The sequence below is a fragment of the Gekko japonicus genome, unplaced genomic scaffold (assembly GCF_001447785.1).
Source record: "Gekko japonicus isolate JY-2015 unplaced genomic scaffold, Gekko_japonicus_V1.1 scaffold342, whole genome shotgun sequence".
NCBI lineage: Eukaryota > Metazoa > Chordata > Lepidosauria > Squamata > Gekkonidae > Gekko > Gekko japonicus.
The window spans coordinates 407,421-427,665 of NW_015169785.1; the positions used below are offsets into that span (position 1 = coordinate 407,421).

The following is a 20,245-nucleotide window of genomic DNA, read 5'->3' on the forward strand; positions in this document are numbered from 1 at the left end:
AGTATCTGGTTTCAAAATCAACTATACAAAAACTGAGATATACTCTATTCATTTAAACTTTGAACAACAAAATAACTTATCCACTAAATTCCCCTTCAAATGGGTACAAAAACCTTTGAACTATTTAGGCATACACTTACCTTTGAAATGTTCTGATCTTTATGACTCCAACTTTACCTCTCTCTTCACAGAAATTAAAAATACATTTGAACATTGGAATAAAAATAATTTCTCCCTTTTAGAAAAAAATGACTTAATAAAAACGTTTATATTCCCGAAATTCCTTTTCCTTTTTCAAAACGTACCTATTAAAATACCTAAGGAATCGTTTAATCAATGGTGTAGATGCTTTTAAAAATTTATCTGGACACACAAAAAATCAAGAATTAACTATAACACTCTGATCAAACCAACAAAAAAAGGCGGCTTGGGTCTTCCAGACTTAGAGAAATATTATCTGGCAGCACAACTAAAAACGATCGCTTTTTATGCTCAACCACATGTACCTAAAGATTGGGTTAATGTTGAACAAAACAACCTGCAATCAGGGGCTCTATTTGAGATAATATGGTCATTTCCTAGACATAGAAAATTTAAAGAACCCCACAACCCATTCCTGAAGTTGACCTTAGATATTTGGGATAAATTCAATAACCTACTGACTCCACTGACCTCACCAATAATGGTCTTTTTAAGACAAGAATGGTTCCTTCCAGGATTAAGCAATTCTACTTTCTCTCTTTGGAAAGAAAAAGGACTTTTTGATTGGGAGATTTTTAAAATAAAACACAACTCCTTACTAAATCACAGTTGGAATCGAAATTTGAATTCATGATTCCTTGGATGCAATATTACCAAATTAGACATTTTGTTACCAACCCTGACATCACACATATGTTGACTCGCCCTTATACTCACTTTGAATCTTTTATTCACAAAAAGAAACAATTTGCTAGAGGTCTAATCTCAATGATATACCAACTGTTAAATATACACTCATGGGAGCAACTAACAACAATGCAGAATGCCTGGCACAAAGATTGCGAAATAATACTTGATAACGAACAATGGCAAAATATCTGGTCCAACCACCTATTCACAACTCCTGCACTGAACATTAAGTTACATAACTTTAAACTACATGCCAGATAGTACTTAACACCAACACGCTTAACTCATATAATTCCTACATTAAATCCGCACTGCTGGAAGGGCTGTGGACGTCTTGGGACATTCCGGCACTGCTGGTGGGATTGCCCTATAATAGCATCGTTCTGGAAAATGATTGTGAGATACTCTGAACAAATATTAAATATTAAAATCCCTTTTCCACCAGAATCTGCCTTACTAAATCATTGGCCATCTTTTAAACAAACCAGATACAAAATAGACCTTCTCTTAATTTTTCTTATTGCTGCAAAGACTCTAATAGCTCAAAATTGGAAATCTAAAAAATTCCCGTCTCTGAGTCAATGGTTCATGAAATTATGGGATTTAGCTGTTTCAGATAAATTGGCAACTCAGATGTTAGCCTCTAATTCCACTCAGAAATTTTCCAATTTTTTAGAAAAATGGTTTCTTTTCTTTGATTATGTTACAAATTCCCTGAACAAGAAATGGTCTACTCCAAAAAAAAATCTAGACATTGTAGTTTACTGAGTACCTATTAACTGCCTCCTTTTGATGTTAAAAGGAGCTGCGGTAGCTCAAGTGGTTAAAACGCTGACCTGCAGGCTGTGGAAGGTCAGGAGTTCGAGACCCGAGTTGCTGCATGACGGAGTGAGCTCCCGTCTCTACCGTGTTTCCCCGAAAATAAGACACTGTCTTATATTTATTTTTTCTCAAGAAGACACATGGGCTAATACTACAAATGCATAGAAATCCTGCTAGGGCTTATTTTGGGGGTAGGTCTTATTTTTGGGAAAACAGGGTAGTTCCAGCTGCCAACCTAGCAGTTTGAAAGCAAGAAATTCCAAGTAGATAAATAGGTACCACTTCGGTGGGAAGATAACACCGTTCCGTGCGTCTTGGTGTTTAGTCATGCCGCCCACATGACCATGGAAACGTCTTCGGACAACGCTGGCTCTTCGGCTTGGAAACGGAGATGGGCACCTCAATCCTAGAGTCAGACTCGACTGGCTTTCGACCTTTACCTTACCTTTGATGTTAAAACCTGTTGAGTGTGCACTGAAATTAAGAAGTTTAAGAAATGTTTAACTGTTCATTGAATTTATATTTCATTCTGAAACAATTATTTGTATTGTATTTGTTTAAAAAAATAAATTAAGATTAAAAATATGTCTGGATTCTCTTTTGTACTTTGGGACACCACAATTATGTAAACATTGACTTGAAAGATGTTTTTAATCAAACTTATCTGAACCAATGAAGTAATATTAGTACAGCTTTGTGGCATTCATATGATTCTCTTTCATGCGATTATGCAAGTTATTGATCAGATTCCATTTAGTAAAGTATTATGCCACATTTGGTTGCAGTTGATAGCAACAGCAATCTTGGATGGTCATTACCAAAACTTGTGTACCTTCATACCCGCATACCTTTGGGACCTTCCTGGGTGCTCATTACCAAAACCTGCATACCTTCAGGCCGCCTCTTCTGGAATACCCCCCCAAGAGCATTACACTCACAGAACAAAGACCTACCGATGGTTCCTGGGCCAAGAAACATTCAATTAGCCTCGACCAGAGCCTTCTCTCCCCTGGCCCGGGGAAACTCTCTTCCAGCTCAGGCCCTGCAAGACCTGTCACAGTTCCGCAGGGCCTGCAAAACAGAGCTGTTCCACCAGGCCTATGGCTAAGGCTTCTGACAGAGAAGAATAAGAGCTCTTGGATGGACCCTCCTTTTGCCACTTTCCCCCAGCATGACTAAATTTTCCCTGGTGTGAAAAATGTTATGTATTTATTGTAATTTTATGTGATATCTGCTGCTACGATTAGTAAGTTAAACTGTTTAACTAATTTATGATCATTGTTATTATAACATGTTGTTATTCACCCTGAGGCCTGCACTAGCAGGGGATGGTGAGTCAGAAATCAAATAAATAAAAAAAATGTAATCTAAGACACTGTGGGGACAGTTGGATAGAAGACATTATTACAGTTCTAGCTGCAAGATTAATATATATATGTAGCAGCAAGAGAAAATTGAATTCTTATTAGCCAGTAGAGGTGTACAAGTCAGGGAGCCAATAAGAAATTTCATGGGAGATAAAAGAATGGCAAGTTCTCCACCACATAGCACAAATGAGCTCTAGGCTGGGTAAGTAGCTAGCTCAGACCCACAGCAGCATTGTGCTGTGGTGCTGTTACTGCCTTATTGTGCAGACTGCTGAGCAAGATGAGCAGGGAGTAAGGAGAGAATATGACATGGCAGAATGGTATTTGGAATGTGTTCCTCACAGCACACACCCCAACCCAAGTTTCACCCCAGTTCCATGCTACTATAATCTGTCAGGGGCTTGGTCAGACCAACCTTCAAGTTCTTACCTGCAGGAACTTGCAGGGAGCATCTCATTTCCCCTCTCCCACTATTTCCCCTTTCCCTCCTGGCAGCCTCCATAGCCTCTCCCCTTTTCCTGCTTCCTTCTCTCCTTCCCACCCACCAATCAACACAGCTTTATTTGCCCCCCTCCCCCCCCCGCTTCATCTGAGTGCTAGTTGCTGAGCTGGGCTCAAGTCCATAGTGCCAGCCAGGGCTGATTGGATGGTACCAGCCAGGCTGGGCTGGAGCCAATTGCACAGTGGAGAACTTGCAAGCGGTTTCAGGGCATCTCACGTTCCTTCTTCCATACACTATTTCCTTTCCCCTCATCTCCTGGCAGCCCCCGTAGCCTCACCTTTCCCTGATTCCTTCCTTCCCACCTACCAACATTATTTCCCCTTCCCCATCTTCATATACACACACAGCAGTACATCTAGATGAGACACTATTGCTGTACTGTGCTATCAACAGCTATCAGCATCAGATGCTGTAAAGGGGTGTTGCACAATATCTATAAGGGAACTGGATGAGGGCAGGGCTTGGAACAGTACACTTTGACACCATCTTAAAAGTATTTCAGGTACATAGGGAATCATGTGCAGTGGGACCAAGACTATGCATGGGCGTCTTTCAGTTAACAGGTTAAAAATATTCCTGGTGTGTAATAGTGATGATGAGGCATTACACTGGTGTGTAATAGTGATGATGAGGCAATGCTAGACCCATTTCAGTCATGGGACGGGTCATGGGACGGAGACGGCACTGGTCACACTCACGGATGACCTGCGGAGGCATCTGGATCAAGGCTGTACGGCGGTGGTGTTACTGTTAGATCTGTCGGCAGCATTTGACACCGTCGACCATCAGCTACTGATCCACCACCTCACTGACACTGGGATTCAGGGGCTTGCCTTGCAATGGCTTGTCTTTTTTCTCCAAGGTCAGGGACAGAGGGTGGCATTAGGGGAGCAGACATCCCAGAGGTACCCACTGGCCTGCAGGGTTCCTCAAGGGGTGGTACTATCCCCGATGTTATTCAACATCTACATGCGCCCCCTCGCCCAGATTGCCCGGAGGCATAGGCTAGGGTGCCATAAATACGCAGATGACACCCAGCTATATCTGTTGTTGGGAGGCCAGTCCGAGACTACCCCAGATGACCTGGAGCAGGCGCTTTGTGACGTGGCGGGCTGGCTTAGACTGAGTCGATTGAAATTGAATCTAATGAAGACTGAGGTCCTGTGCCTGAGTCGGAGTGGACCGGGGGTAGGGATCCCACTCCCGACCTTCGACGGGGTGCCATTGGTGCCAGCACCAAGGGTTAGGAGTTTGGGAGTGCTCCTAGATGCCGCCTTAACAATGGAGGCCCAGGTATCAGCCATTGCCAAGGCAGCCTTTTACCATCTGCGGCTGATCAGACAGTTGGTTCCCTTCCTTGAACGTGATGACCTGGCAGCAGTGATTCATGCTGGGGGCGTGGCAACGCCATGAAAGTTGGTAGTCGCTTGATCCATAGGCTCTCTCCCCCTTCTTCGAATTACTGATAAAACCAACATCTAAAATTATATTGGGACCACCAGGGCATGGGAAAAAAGCAAGGGCCACAAATAGGGTCTATTAAAAACAACCAGAAGTCTTTAAAAGACTTCCTTATACAGAAAAACGACGAAACAGGATCGAAGTGCCTCAGAACGGAAAACGTTAAAATGGCGGCAGATAACCCGGCAATACAAACGCAAGTACAAGCTGCTCAGAACGTGGACATACCCACTTTATTAACAAAATGGAAAAACGTCTCACAGATAATATGCAGGTTTTGATACAAGCCTCTATGCAACCAGTGAGGGAGCAATTAGCGAACATACAGACGGCCTTGATTCAGACGGCCGGTAATACAGAGTCAACTTTAAAGATGGGCCACATTCTGTAACATGAGGTTAAAGAACTGAAGGAAAATGAAATAAACTGTAGAGAAAGGTTGATATCAGTGGAAACACAAATCTGGCACCTCAACCTTACATTTTGGGGGATCCTGGAGGGTGAGGAGGGCAATATGGATTTAATTTGTTTCGTATCATCATGGCTAGCATTCCTCTTCAAATTAGAAGAAGGCATTGCGCCCGCCATTTTGGCCGCATATAGAATAGGCCCATTAAACACCCAGAAACGACGCAGGCCAAGGGACATTCTGGTTAAATTTGCCGAGGACTGGACCAGACAAAAAATCCTAAAGGAAGCGGCGGCAAAAGGATTGTCAGGTTCAAGTCTTCCCAGATTTACCTCAGGAGGCCTTAAAAATAAGACGATCCCTGAAGCCCACAACTTCCCGCCTCCAACAAGAAAATGTATGTTACCATTGGCTGCCATCGGGGAACCTCCTGGTCAATTACCAGGCGAAAACTCTGCAGGCGTATGATGAGGACTCGGGCTACAAGCTCTTGGATGCTTTGAAATTGTTGGAGCCCATGGATATTAGTAAGCGCTCAGGGAAACGCAGACACCATTCCTCAGATTCCCCAGAAAAAAGCAATAAAATATGGCCCAGGGAAGCGTTTTACCCAGCACCACCTCCTGAACTGACGCCGACGGATCGTACTGATTTAGCCCAAGCAAGGGGCTCGTCGTAAAAGGACCGTAAAGAGGCTTAATTGGCCCAATAAAATAAAGTTTATATAGTGTTATAGTTATTATAAGATGTTTAGACAAGTTGGTTTTTAGGTGTAGTAATATAACTGGGGTGGGGGGGCTTCAGAGTTCAGTTGCTCCTTATTTCAAGAGACCGCTGCCGGTTCCCTGAAGAAGGGGAAGGTTGGCGTTCGACAGAGATGGTCTGGAGGTTTGATATTTCCTTTTGTTGTTCCTTTTTTTATTTTTATTTTGCAAACACATACGTTTTATTCATTATAGTACTCTGTAAATTTATAGTGCACAGTTTCTACATCTACAGCATACGTCACTGAAAGAAAAGCAGACGCACCTGGGTACTGACATACATAAGCTGTTCCTGAATTCTGAGTTAGGGGGTTTTCAGGCTGCTGGTGCTTGACAGAAAATTACACCTGCTTTGAAGAAACAGGCTTAAAAGGATATTTGTGATCCCTGCTATTAGTTGTATTAAGTACTGGACAGGAAGATAACTGCATATATACTGGGATAGTAGTTTGAACTCAAGGGTTATATAAACCAAGCACTTATATATACTGTTTTAAATTAAGAGTTTTGGTGTGGGTGGGACTGTTTGTTTGTTGATTATATATTTATAATAAGAATTTTTAATGAGAATATAGTTAGTGTAAATCAATTTACAGACTCCAGACTCCACATTTCACCCTGATTCTCCAACAGACATTTTAAGCTCTAATTAATTTATATACTGATTTGGTAAATTAATTGAATTTTATTGCACTGCTCCCTTTGTTTCGTCTGACAACTTAATTGATTTTGGTTAAGTATTTTACATAGCACTTGAAGTTAAATACCTGTAAAGTAAATTAATAGTTATATTCTTTAAAAAACAAAACAACAACAGTGATTCATGCTATGGTCACCTCGAGATTAGACTACTGCAACGCTCTCTACATGGGGCTGCCCTTGTCTCAGATCCGGAAGCTGCAGCTAGTGCAAAATGCGGCGGCCGGGCTGCTGATGGGTCTCTCTATACGAGACCATATCCAACCTGCGCTGAAGGCATCGCACTGGCTGCCAATAGCTTCCCGGATCCGTTTCAAGGTGCTGGTTTTGACCTTTAAAGCACTATATGGTCAGGGGCCTGCCTACTTGAGGGACTGTCTTTCCCCACATGTGCCCCAGAGAGCACTGAGGTCAGGAACACAGAATCGCCTGACTCTTCCTGGCCCGAGAGACATCAAGTTGGCTGCTACTAGAGCCAGGGCCTTTTCAGTGGTGGCTCCACGCTGGTGGAATGAGCTCCCAGATAATATCAGGGCTCTGCGGGACCTTTTACAGTTCCGTGGGGCCTGCAAAACAGAACTCTTTCACCAGGTCTTTGATTAGGAGCTGATGATGATGAATGGGCCACTGGTGAAAGCGCCACTGACGAATGCGCCGCTGGAATACATTTCGGCCCGCACGAAACATTGGCTGGTTATTGCTGCTGTTTGTATATTGCACGCCGCCATCATCATCATTATCATTAGTACTGTTTAGTTGCTTGGGCAGTTGCATTTATTCTCCATTGTATTTTAATGTATTTATTGTTTTAGTGTTTTTAATGTTGTTAGCTGCCTTGAGCCAGTTCTGTGACAAGGCGGGATACAAACTGAAATAATAAATAAATAAATAAATCTGTGTTTTCCTATGCTAATGTTTATAACTTCACAGCAACCCAAAAGTTTAGGACTGGGAAACTAAGGCTCCAGTGGAATCATTTTGTAACCTGAGCCAGATCCAGTGTTGGTACTAAAGATCATCAGTAAAGACATTTCTGCTTCTTGCTCAGTCTGAGCAAGTTAACATTCCTTCTCCGTCTTCCCTAGATTGCAGGATGTGCTGCTTCAGCTCCCTGGAAACAGATTGTCAAGAGCACAGAGGAAGGTGGGGTAGTGGGGTTGAAGCCCTACATCCAGAGCAACACAGGGCTGGCAAACCTTTCTCAGCGGAGCTCTCTTGTAGCCCAGTTCAGCTGTGACGTGGTGCAGGTAAATCTTCCTCTTCAGCAAAAGAAGAGATTGGCTTCAACATCATAGATGTCTGTAGAGCAGGGAAGCAAAAGGCCATGTCCTGCTTTTATTTCCAGAACTACAATAGAAAAGGAGAGCAGTGTTTCATTGCCAGAGGTCTTTCCTCTGTTAAGAGCAAGAGGGACATGCAGACGGAAGGAGATGAGGCTCTTTGGCTAGAGAGAAGCTGTTGTTATGGTGTGAGATCATCCTTGGCAGCCCCTTTCTAGTATAAAAAGCCACAGGAGAGGGTCAGTCCACAGAAATATCTAATATCTCCCCCCCCCCTTTGAGGGAAAGGGAACATAGAATAAGGTCCCCAGCCCCATGAAAGAGGGCTAGTTGTTCTCGATATAGTGTCGCCACTTGAGAGCCAATGTGGCACAGTATTCAGAGTGTTTGTCTAGGACAAGGAGGGTCTGATCTCAGATCCACATTCTGCTATGGAAGCTTCCTGGGAGTCCTTGGGCCAGTCACTCTCTCTTAGCCTAACTTCCCACACAGCATTGTGAGGATAACACAGGGACATTCTAATCACTGTGTTAACAACACTCCTAATTTTGATACTACCCTTGAGCTACCCTAGGCTGGTGTTTCATCTCCTTCCTTAACAGCTGCGGAACACTGAGTGCTTTGTCTTACTGATTTCTATCATATCTTTGGTGGTTTCCCTGTTAGTAGAGCAGTTGCAGGTGTAGTGCAGCAGCAGTGGGGCTTCCACAGGGCAGATTTCCAAGCTACCGGTCTCCAGCTACCAAGCTTTTGTAAAAAAATTCAAAAAAGAAAAAGCACTAGAGTATTATTATTATTATTATTATTATTGTAAAGCATTGTGTGCAGAATAGCCAGGAGATCCTAAGATTGTCTGGCAGCCAGAAATTCTAGGTCTTTTAGCATTATACACCAGTAGGTGGCGAGCTAGATTTCTTTTTTAAAGCAAGAGACATTTCAGAGGTGGTTTGCATTGTCCTGCCTCTGAGTCTCAGCCCTGGTATTCCTTGGAGGTCACCCACCCAAATACTAATCAAGGCCAGCCCTGCTTAGTTTCCAAGATCTGATGGGATCAGGCTAGCCTGGGCTATCCAGGTCAGCGCTCTAGTATTGTAACAATATATGTATCAAATTCTGTGAATCTCCAACTTCATTTAAGAAAAAAAGCAAGGCTCTAACCCCCTCCATTGCAGAGATATGCCATTTCCCCTTATATTGCCACAAAGGAAGAGATTAGATACTTTTTTTCCTTAAACAAAGATGGGAATTCACAGTACCTGTAACATCAATTGTTACAATGGTATATTGATATAACAATATTCTAGTGTTGATCTTTAAAAACATTAAGAAGCGCCCCCCCCCCCCGGGTAGCAAGGTGGCGAGAAAATGGTTGCCGCAGGGACAAGTTCAGTAAAAATGGCTGTTACGTGGGTGAGAAAATCCTAATTTTCCTACCCACACAGTAGCTATCCAGGCTTTACTGCAGTCTTTCCTAAAACTTCAGAGCAAAGCAGGTTTGAAAAAGGTCAGAGAAAAGCCTGGGAGGTGCGCCAATGCATAAGGATAATGAGGGGAAGCAAGAAAAAAATTCTGCTTCCCAACACTTTGAATGGGAAGGGCAGATACCCTGTGCAGTGTAATGGCCTTTTTCTCTGTGTTGCAGGCTGAGAAGTGGGTGCAAATGAAACTCCGGGACCTGAAGGATGGTTGCAGTATTCAGGAATGGGAGCGAGTGGCTCAAACTTTGCAAAGAGATATGAAGGACTTTGAGAACACAATGATCAAACTAAACCAGGTATGTCAAAGTCTCTGGACAAACCCCAAGCCCTTTCTAACCTCTTAGGCTCAAGTCACTCCAAGGGGAAAGTACTGAACTCTGGGTATGGAACTGATTTTTCACTGTCCTGTAGCTGGTCAGATGTGGCCACCTGTAGATGGATCTCTTTGTTTTCCTCATTTTATACATGCAATTCCCTGTCAGTGCTTCGATAAGGTGGACTGATTGTAAATCCAACTTCTCTCTAATGTGTTTCTTTCCCAACAACGCTGTAGATGGGTGAGCAACTTCTGGTTCAGTCCACTCCCAGTGCAGAGACAATGAGGAGACAGCTGCAGACTCTGCGAGAGCAGTGGCAGCTGCTGAAGCAGATGGCAGCAAATCAGAGCAAAGCAGCAGGTGGGCTGCGAAACCTACAAGAGTTCAACCAAAAAGCTGAGCAACTGGAAGCTTGGATCAGGCGGAAGGTACGTGTTAAGGATGAATTAGGCTGGAGATAATGGGATCCATTGTGTCTTGAGCCTGGCTAAAGTAAGAGATTTGATTTTTATTCTGGTCACTCAGTGATGGCCCACTGGAACCAGAAAGAGTTTTTCTTCCCAAGAATGAGCCTGTTTTTTCTCTCTTTAATGGGGTGTTGGGGACCATCGTAAGGGTTGCACCCCTCCTCTCCCTCCAAGTTTCTGTCAGGCTGATTCCGTGGATGGATTTTTAGCAGAGTCTTAATGATAACCATATTTGGAGTTGGAGAAGAACTTTTTTCCTGGCCAATCTTGTTAGAGACCCTGAAGACTTGTGTGTGTGTGTGTGTGTGTGTGTGTGTGTGTGTGTGTGTGTTGTTTCATCACTCTTGCATGAGTGGCTGGTGATCTTGCCCTTATTGCAGGCGGCTGGCTAAAGTGCCCTTAAGTTTCTTCTAACAGATTCTTGCCATTCCAGAATACATAATTTCATTATGAGTAACTGAAGTATCCTGCAATTGGAAAAGGGAAGGGCATGTAGAGTTCAGAAGGCTTTTGCAGGGCTGCACAGGATGGGGACATGACCGAAACAGAAAGGAAAATGCTCTGGGGTTGAAGTTGCTCTTTGTTTGTTTGTTTGATTGATGGACTTTATATGCCACCTATCAACTGTTGCATCCCTGGGATGACAGTCAGCAAATATAAAATCCAACAATAACATATAATGGAATAATATAATGGCACATTTGAACCCAGCAGCAATAAAACTGGTAAAAGTAAGTTTAAAACTGTAAGCCCATTGTTCAAGAGAAAGAGAGAGGGGGACACCACTGGATTCAGACAAGATAAACTGACAGATAAGCACATAGTATTCACTGGTAGACAAAGTTACTTTTTGCCATGGCGACATGTCTCTGTTAGTTTTTCCCCTGGGAACAGACCTTTTGTCCACAGCTAGCCCTTTCTCACCAGACAGCACAATAAGTTATAACAAGAAGAGGAGAACATCTCAGTTCTAAAGGGTAAGAATGGTTCCAAAGATGAACTGGTTGTAAATCCAACTTCTCTAATGTGTTTGTTTCCCAACGATGCCGTAGATGGGTGAGCAACTCCTGGTTCAGTCCACTCCCACTCAAGAATAGCTTAGGCACCAAAGTTTTCCATAAGGGCAACAGCCTTGGACTTGGGTAGCCTCCTCTTGACAAGCACACCCCAGTTCTCACAAACCAGGGGGCGGGCATGTAGCATGGCAGTGCAAACTATGACTGTGCCAGTGGCCCTCAGTTCTCATTACAGATAATATCAATGGTGGGAGGCCGTGTGTGGGAGAGGATGCATGAGTCAAAAGCTCACTGTTTGTGCCCCACTAGGTGGGTACCCTGTATGTTGTTTGTAAGCACACCCTCAGTTGAAGGTCAGCAGTTTATTATACTGAGGTCACTTGGGATTCTGTACTGATCCATGTTTGTTCTCTTATGTGCTGGTGCTAACTATAGATGTAGCTGAAGGCAAGAAGTACAGTCCTTCCTTCCCATTGCAACATCAGCAGCCATTCTGCTTGTCCTATTGGGCCACTTACTTATTTTATTTTACATTAAAATGCTCGTACTTCACCTTTTCCTTTAAATGACACTATATTTGCCCTTGAGCAATGAGGTTGAAGGATTCTTTCATGGTATGTCATGTCTTAAACCAGTATTCATTTGTGTTGTTTTTCCAGTTCTGTAAGCCTAATTCTGCTGCATTGTTTATTAGAGGTCTTTGCTATCTAATCGAACTGCTTTTCCTAGTTTGTAATCTGCCCAGAGACTCAGTGAGAAGGGCAGGCTATGAAAGAAGTTAGTAATAATAACAATAACAATCAAGTCCAACATTTGGAGAGGAGTTGCCACCTAATTTCACCTAAAGCAGAATTTCAAGGTAGAGGCTCCAGGAATGTTGAGGAAAGGAAAAAATAATTTTGTAAGGTATCAAAATTTCTCAGGGGGATATGGGTCATCCTTCCACCTCTATATGTTGGGAGACTTAAGACTGGAGAGCCAATGTGGTGTAGAGGTTGGTTAGAATGTCGTACCCAGGGTTGAATCTCTACTCTGCCATGGAAGCTCCCTGAGTGACTTTGGGTCAGTCACACACTCAGCCTAACCTAGCTCACCCAGTTGTTGTGAGGGTAAATTGGAAGAGAGGAGAATGATGGAAGCTGGTTTCGGTCCCCAGTGGGGAGAAAGGTAAAACCTGTAAATAAATAAGTTGCTACTAAGTGAAACCGTTGGGGCAGATTTGGAGATTCTTACTTAGGTGAATAAAAGAAGCAAAATGAATTTTGGTAATATTTGCATAAAACTCTCAGGAAGGTCCCATGCATCCCTGAGACCTTTCAGACAGTTACATCAGATTCCAGTATGGAACTAGACAATGTCATTTGCATTGATCTCATGGCTAATCTGGCCTATCGGTCAAAGCACTGAGCAAGGAAGAATTTGCCCCTAAGATCTTAAAGGAAGAGAACCCTGCTTGTACCTTAGGTACCTACGTTATGACTGTGTCCCATGCATCTTCAAGATAGCTGTGCAACAAGTTCCTGATATCCTTCATAGAACCTGAATGTTTGCACTTTAAGATACAGTGAAATTTTACTCATTTCTGTTTTCAAAGTACATCAGAGTCTCAATAAAAATATCTGATAGAGTTTCCACCAAAAATAAAATAATACAAAAATATAAAAAGCAAATCTCAACAGGAGTCTAAAAACTGAGCTACATACTATCAGTGGAACTGAAATGGCAAAGGTTGATACTAAGATGCTGCAACAGACAGGACAATCCTCCTCAGAGTTGCACCCTTCTAAACCAATGGAATGGAATTAATAGAATCAATGGAATTAGAAGGGTGTAAGTTTGCTTAGGATTGCAATGAAAAGTAGTTGTTGGAAAGTGTAGGCAGATGCCGAAAATAATGGCAATACAAACCAAAACAGAAAAGCCACAAAAACATTTAATGGGACAGCAGTAATCTAAAGATTCTTGGCCAAATTACAAGGCCAGAACTCAGCATCACAAATACATTAGGTTTGAACTCCGGAGAGGGCAACACTTCACAACTGAGGCAGAGATAATATGGTTATGGAGAGAAGATTGAAAGGATAAAGTTCCAGAAGCAGAGGAGAGTGATGTGAGACTTTCAACAGTGAGGGAGCAGAGCTTCAGTGCCCTCTAGAGCCCGCTGCCCCATTTGTCCTTTCCCCTCACTAATTTGGCTGTCAATGAATCATAGAATCATAAGAGTTGGAAGGCACCTCCAGGGTCATCTAGTCCAACCCCTTGCACAATGCAGGATATCCACAACTACTTCCCCCCACACCCCTAGTGACCCCTGCTCCATGCCCAGAAGATGGCAAAAAAAAACCCTTCAGGATCCCTGCCCAAACTGGCCTGGAGAAAATTGCTTCCTGACGCCAAAGTGGTGATCAGCATTTACCTGAGCATGTAAGAAAGGGCCACAAGAGCCAAGCACTGATGCAACCCTTCCTGCCCTCCCTTCTCATGATCTGCCTACGTTCACACAATCAGCATTGCTGTTAGATGGCCATCTAGCCTCTGTTTGAAAGCCTCCAAAGAAGGAGAGCCCACCACCTCCCGGGGAAGCCTGTCCCACTGAGGAACTGCTGTGTCAGGAAGTTCTTCCTAATGATTCGCCGAAAACTCTTTTGATTTAATTTCAACCCATTGGTTCTAGTCCAGCGTTCTCGGCAACTTCCATCCTTCTGCTTTTCTGTGCTGTTTCCTGATTTAAAAGAATTCAAATTCTTAAGAAATCCTTAATCCTGAAAAGAAACAAAAATCATCAAAACAGTATAAGAAAGTTTATATGTTAAGAATTCAAATTCTTAAGAAATCCTTCATCCTGGAAAGAAACAAAAAATCATCAAAACAATCTTAGAAGGAAAGTTTATATGAGTTATATCATTTCTACTCCTTATTATATAAGTGGAATTCTTGTGTCCTTTTTTGCTGCAAAATATATGCAGTTGAACTTGCTATTGTAACTTCCGGGGCCTCTCATTCTAAACCATGTTTGTTGTATCTTCTAGGAAGAGAAACCTTTGCTGGCGGCTCTGCTGCATGAGAATGCAGACAAGATCCAGCTCACCCGGCGGATCCTTGATTTAAAACAGGTGAGGACTGATGAAGAACTGGCTTGTAGGGCTCTGTACTGTGTGCTGATGGCTGTTTCTAGACAGTGCTGCGTGCCTGGGGTGGTTGCAGATTGACTTGACAGACTACAAGAGAAAGAAAGATCTGCAAGGCATTCACGCTTACGGACGTGTAGCCCAGGACAGTCCATCACGTTCTGCACTGACCTGCTGCCTGCATGCAGAGTTGAATGGTGTTATGTTGCTGAGTATGGAGTCCCCCAACATTCGCTTTGAGAGATATACTAAATACGTTCCCTGGTTTTAGCTGTGATGGCAGCAGAATGCTCCCATGAGGCAGTCTCAGTCTTCCCAGTGTCACGAGACCCTCCTTTGCTCTCAGGCTGTCATTGTGCATGTGCTAAAGCAGAAGAAATGTCCAAGTGTTCTTCTCATGATTTGAAACTGCATATTTACACAAGTGGGTGTTGGGTGATCCTCTTGGAAAAGGCTAAAAATGTGAGCTGCAAAGTCCCTGAATAAGATCTCAACTCGAACAAGCCACTGCTCTCTCAGCCTCTCCCTGCATATGCAGTTGGGGATGACAATACTGGCCTGACTCACAGCTGTTGTAAGAGTAAGTAAGAATATAAGAACCAAAGAGGAGCCCTTCTGCATCAGACCAGTGGTCCATCGAGTCCAGCATACAGTTTCGCAGAGCAGCCATTCAGGGCAACAAAAAGGACACAGAGGCCAAGGCCTTCCACTGGTGTTGCCTCCCGGCAGCGGGTTTCAGAGGTTCACCACCTCTTGTCATTGAGGTTCCCTTTATTCACCATGCCTTTAACGGAAAGTAAGTTCAAACTCTTTATTTCTGCTCTTCTCATTTGACCCAGGAGGAGCAGCAATTCCAGGTCCTGCATGAGGAGATGAACAGTCTTGCTCACAAGCTCGAGAAGCAAGGGAAGAGTGAGAGCAGGAACATTGTGGCTCGGCGCAAGCACATCAATAAAATGTGAGTGGCGCTGTAGCTGGTGGGTGGCACGTGGCTTGTGTTAGGGTGTGCTGGGATATTGTGACCGTGTTCCTTTTTTGGATTGATTTACTGAGGCTGCCTGCCTGCTTTCCTGCTATCTACCCTTTCTCCTTGCAGGTGGCTGCGTCTCCAAGGGACACTGAAGGAGCATCATGAGATGCTGCAGCTGGCTCTAGAGGCTGCTGCCTTCCTCCAGCAAGCAGATGTGCTCCTAGAGGCCATCCGTGCAAAGGTACTTAGTGAGTTATTAGTATGTACTACAGTTAATTGATCTGGGGAAGAGCAACACTGGATCGTCCATACTAGTTGTGCATTCTGATATACTGGGTCCAACAAAACCAAGAGGCATGTGGAAGCCAAAATTATCTATGATCTTAGGTATGAATAAGGATAAATGCACATATGCCTCTGTATGAATGCACATATGCCAAGGTACTGTGAAAGGGGGGAGACCGGGGAGTACTGAAAAGCTCAGATGTAAAAAGAGCAGATCAATGCACAAAACTAATGTCAAACTATCTTTCATGTCAAGAAAAATCAAAGCATTTAAGTATGTATTTACTAAAAACCTTTTGGTGTTCAGCAGTAATTTTGGTGTTCAGCAGTAATTCTTGCTCTCCTTTAATTGCAATAGTTACATAATAAAATTATACATTAGAAGTGTAAAGAAATAAATTGATAAATAATAATTAATAGCAATTGAAAAAATTAATTTGGGGTTAAGGGGGGGGTAAGAAAAACAAAAGATGTATGAATTGTATAATGATATATTTTCGGAATGTAGAATTAAGTTTGTGGGAACATCCCCAAATGGACTATAAAGATAGGACAATAGATATATTAGAAATCAATCAAATCTGGGCATATTGTAGGTTGTTTTTTTTTTTAAGTATTTTTATTGAGTTTTTATCCCATTACCCACACCCAGCAAAACATAAACTGTCAGATATATTTATACAGATGAGCAAACAGCCATAATAATTCCTCCAAAATAATACCTGCGTTGTCCCTAACCCGTTTGTTTAATTTTATATTTAAGTAATTTTCCCCATTTTTTATTAATTTTTTCTTCATCTTTCCCGTTTAGTAAATTCGACAACTTATCCATTTCTGCAACTTCGAACCATTTCTGAAATATTTCTAATTTATCAGGGATTTTCTCAGTTTTCCAATATTTAGCATAACACATTCTAGCGGCTGTTAACAATAGACTCCTTCCTTCTATCCCACATGTGTCCGTTACCATATTCAATAGGAAGACTTCAGGCTTTAATGGACGTTGTAGGTTATCTTTGATAAATTAGTTTAAATGTTATTCCTTCCTTTGTTACGATGTTTTGTATAAACTTGTATTATGGGAATTAAAAGCAAAATAAAATATTTTTTTAAGTATGTATTCACTGAAAACCTCTGTATTGTAAACATATTATCTAAAACATCTTTCAAAGCATTTGTGGGTTCTAATAATTTGATAATGGCAAATCCATGAAGCAGGGAGTTTTTTCCTGTTTAAAAGTAGTAAAAATTGTGAGAATGTGTTCCATATACCCACATAATGCAAAATGCAGCTGCTTGCTACTGTCTTGGTAAATTTCATAAGAATTTGTGGACCACAATATTCAAAACTATTTGAATTGCAATAAGTAGATAGTTTAAATTGTTAATACATGATTACTGAATAGCAGTGTGTTTGGCTGCATAGTAAATGGAATGTCTGTTCTACAAAAGGTGAGCTGCAGTCTTGTCATTACATTATTTAGTGCTCTTTCCTACTTGGCCCTTCAGAGGATCATGGAAGTAAGGCTGTGAATCATGGTGAATCACTGTTCTGAATCAATGCCTTTTATAGAAAGGGGTGACATTCCAAGCTCACTTTTGTCACTAGAGTGTTCAGTCTAAGAACCCAGGTGATAAAAGTGTTTTAAGTAACAGTTTTTCTTTGCTTTATTGCCCCAAATTTGAACAGGAACTTCTCTTAGTAATGCTTGACCAAAGGTGCTCCTGTTCTGTTATGAATAATATTGCTCTTGTGTTCTCCTACATGTACTTTTAGGATCCTCTAGGTTTTCCTTATGGGATTTATTACTATATCTATGTATCAGATGCAGGATGAGGAATTTATGGCAAAATCTTTGAGAATATATAGTGTATTTTCACTTGTTTTAGTGAAAATTGTGTTCTTGATGTAGTGGAATATGACCAATAGAGAGAGCCCTGCTTCAGGCAAAGCTTGCAGATTACAGACTGTAAATTTTAGATAGTGAAATTGAATTATTGTTAACTAACTGATCTGGTAGGTTCTTGGTTCTTTTCACTGAAGGGTATAGGGGTTTTATCACATAGTGGAATGTTCTCCAATAGCTCTTAATTCTTGAGAGTGTTTGAAAAGTTGTTTAATTTTTTCATAGTCATATATTGTTACATGGATGCACATCTTTGGCTATGCTGTTATTTTCCTTGTTTCTATGAAGTAGAAGTCCATAGTTTCAGTTTTTTAATGTATTCCTTGTAAAGTTGCCTGATAACACTAGCAATCCATTAAAAAGATGAATATAGTGAAATTACATAAATTGTTCAGCATTAAAACATGTTTGCCATTTTCTAAACTGCTGTCCTGCCAGGGCTTCATATGGGTGTGTGGGGGGTGTCCCAACAACACAAACTGGAAGTCTAGAATGCAGCAGTCAGATCGTTAATCAGACCTCGCTACTCTGAGCTCATCACTGTGCTGCTGAAAGGTCTTCCCCGGTTTTCTAGTTGGTTTCTGAACATAATTCAAGATGCTTGTGCTGATTTTTAGTCCTAAACTACCCAGGACTCAAGATATCTCAATGGCTGCCTTCTCCCATATGAACCTTTCCATATGCTGAGATCTTCATACAGATAACCCATCCATCTGAAGTAAGGCAGACAACAACTATGAACAAAGGCTTATGGTGGTGGTGCCAAATTTGGGTACTTCCTTCCTAGACCCATTCATTTGGCTCTCTCCCCTTTTCTCCTTCTGGTGGGAGATGAAATAAATTATGTTTGTCTTTTAGAGACAGAGGAAGATAAGGCCTTGGGGCTGCTTCTAGTGATGATTTTTGAGTTTAAATTTTGTGCGTTGATTGGCTTGTGACAATGTAACCACCTTGTGTACATTCATGAACATATAAAAATGCAGAGTATCCATGTTTCTCAAATAAATCAAGAGTCGTTAAAATAGCTATACATTTTTTGGGATCCTAGAATGCTTTGTCTAGGGTTACTATAGGTTGTAAGTGTGGGTGGCAGATGCTACCAAAGCCATGTGGCCCTTGCCTTTCTGTGATCAGTTTCTATTCCTTCGTTGTAGTGGAGGGGTCTCTGTGGAGCAGGGAAGCAAAGAGAATCTGAGCCCAGCCTGGACCTAGATGTTAGGGACATTGCCAGCCAGGTCATGGTAAGTAGCAGTCAGCCCCCACCCAGCAAAGTCATGAAGATAGCAGGGGGGGGGGGAGTCATTGTTTGAGATCCTTTGGCCCGTCTTTCTCTGGACTCCTCTCATTCATAAGTTTAGACAGCAGATGTTCAGCCTATGACTGTAAATTACATGAGATGATCTGAGGTCAAAGTTGTATCCAGTTAAAGTATCTGGTATCTGCCTTTTGCCCTATGCTACAAGACAAGCTGTATCCCGAGTTTACAATAGTGTTCTTGACTTAGGAGATAGGCATTTGGCAGCATCTGCTGAGCTCTGACCCTTTGTTGTCATTCATTGGTACCTGAAGGGCCAAACCAACACTTTAGTTTTGAGTCTAAATCAGATATGCATGGCTTGTAACCCACTAGCTTGAACATAGTCTACGAGCTCTATGAGGTAGCCCATCAGGTAAAGAATAAACGATCTTGGACTTGGTTCTGAGCGGGTCTCAAGACCTTGTGAGAGATGTAGAGGATGTTACACCATTTGGAAACAGTGGCCACAATGCTATCAAGTTCAGCATTCAGATTCATGGAAAGTTACCCCTAAAGTCCAAAACGGTAACATTCGATTTCAAAAGAGGGAACTTTACACAAGTGAGGGGAATAGTAAAAAGGAAGCTGAAGGGGAAACACAAGACAGATCCCTAGAGGATGGTTGCAAGTATTTAAAACCACACTAAATGAAGCATCCCAGAGGTGAGGATAGGCATTGCCAAGTCTAAAAGAAGGCCTGCGTGGTTAACAATGCAAGTCAAGGGAGCTATAAAAAGTAAAGAGGCATCTTTTAAAAAGTGGAAGGTCTCCCCCAATGAATTGAACAGGACGGACCACAGGCTCTGGCAAAAGAAATATAAGTGAATAATTAGGCATGCAAAAAAGCAGGTTGCTAAAAGCATCAAGACAAACAATAAACATTTTTAAAAATATATCCAGAGCAGGAAACCAACCAGAGAAGCAGTGGGGACTTTGGATGACGCAGGAATCAAGGGATTGCTAAGGGAAGTTGGGGAGATGGCAGAGAAGCTCAATGACTTTTTTGTTTCTGTGTTTACTATGGAAAGTGTGGAACACATACCCATGCCACAGCCCCTATTTCCAGGAAGGGAGTCTGAAGAACTGAAGAAATTGAGAAATTGAGGTGACCAGAGATGAAATTCTAGACCTACTGGGGAAATTAAAAACCGATAAGTCTTCAGGTCCTGATGGCATACACCCAAA

The 20,245-nt window shown here is 42.2% G+C and overlaps 1 protein-coding gene across 1 annotated transcript in view; it reads left to right on the top strand.

The window, feature by feature from the left end:
• Positions 1–10,322: 10,322 nt before the first annotated feature.
• The window catches only part of LOC107115253, a 53,464-nt gene continuing 43,541 nt past the window's right edge, over positions 10,323–20,245 (top strand). Inside the window, exons 1-5 of the mRNA XM_015416911.1 lie at positions 10,323–10,418; positions 14,503–14,586; positions 15,441–15,559; positions 15,698–15,812; positions 18,918–19,004. Coding sequence (XP_015272397.1) covers positions 10,323–10,418; positions 14,503–14,586; positions 15,441–15,559; positions 15,698–15,812; positions 18,918–19,004 — 501 coding nt within the window. The remainder of the gene's footprint in view (positions 10,419–14,502; positions 14,587–15,440; positions 15,560–15,697; positions 15,813–18,917; positions 19,005–20,245) is intronic.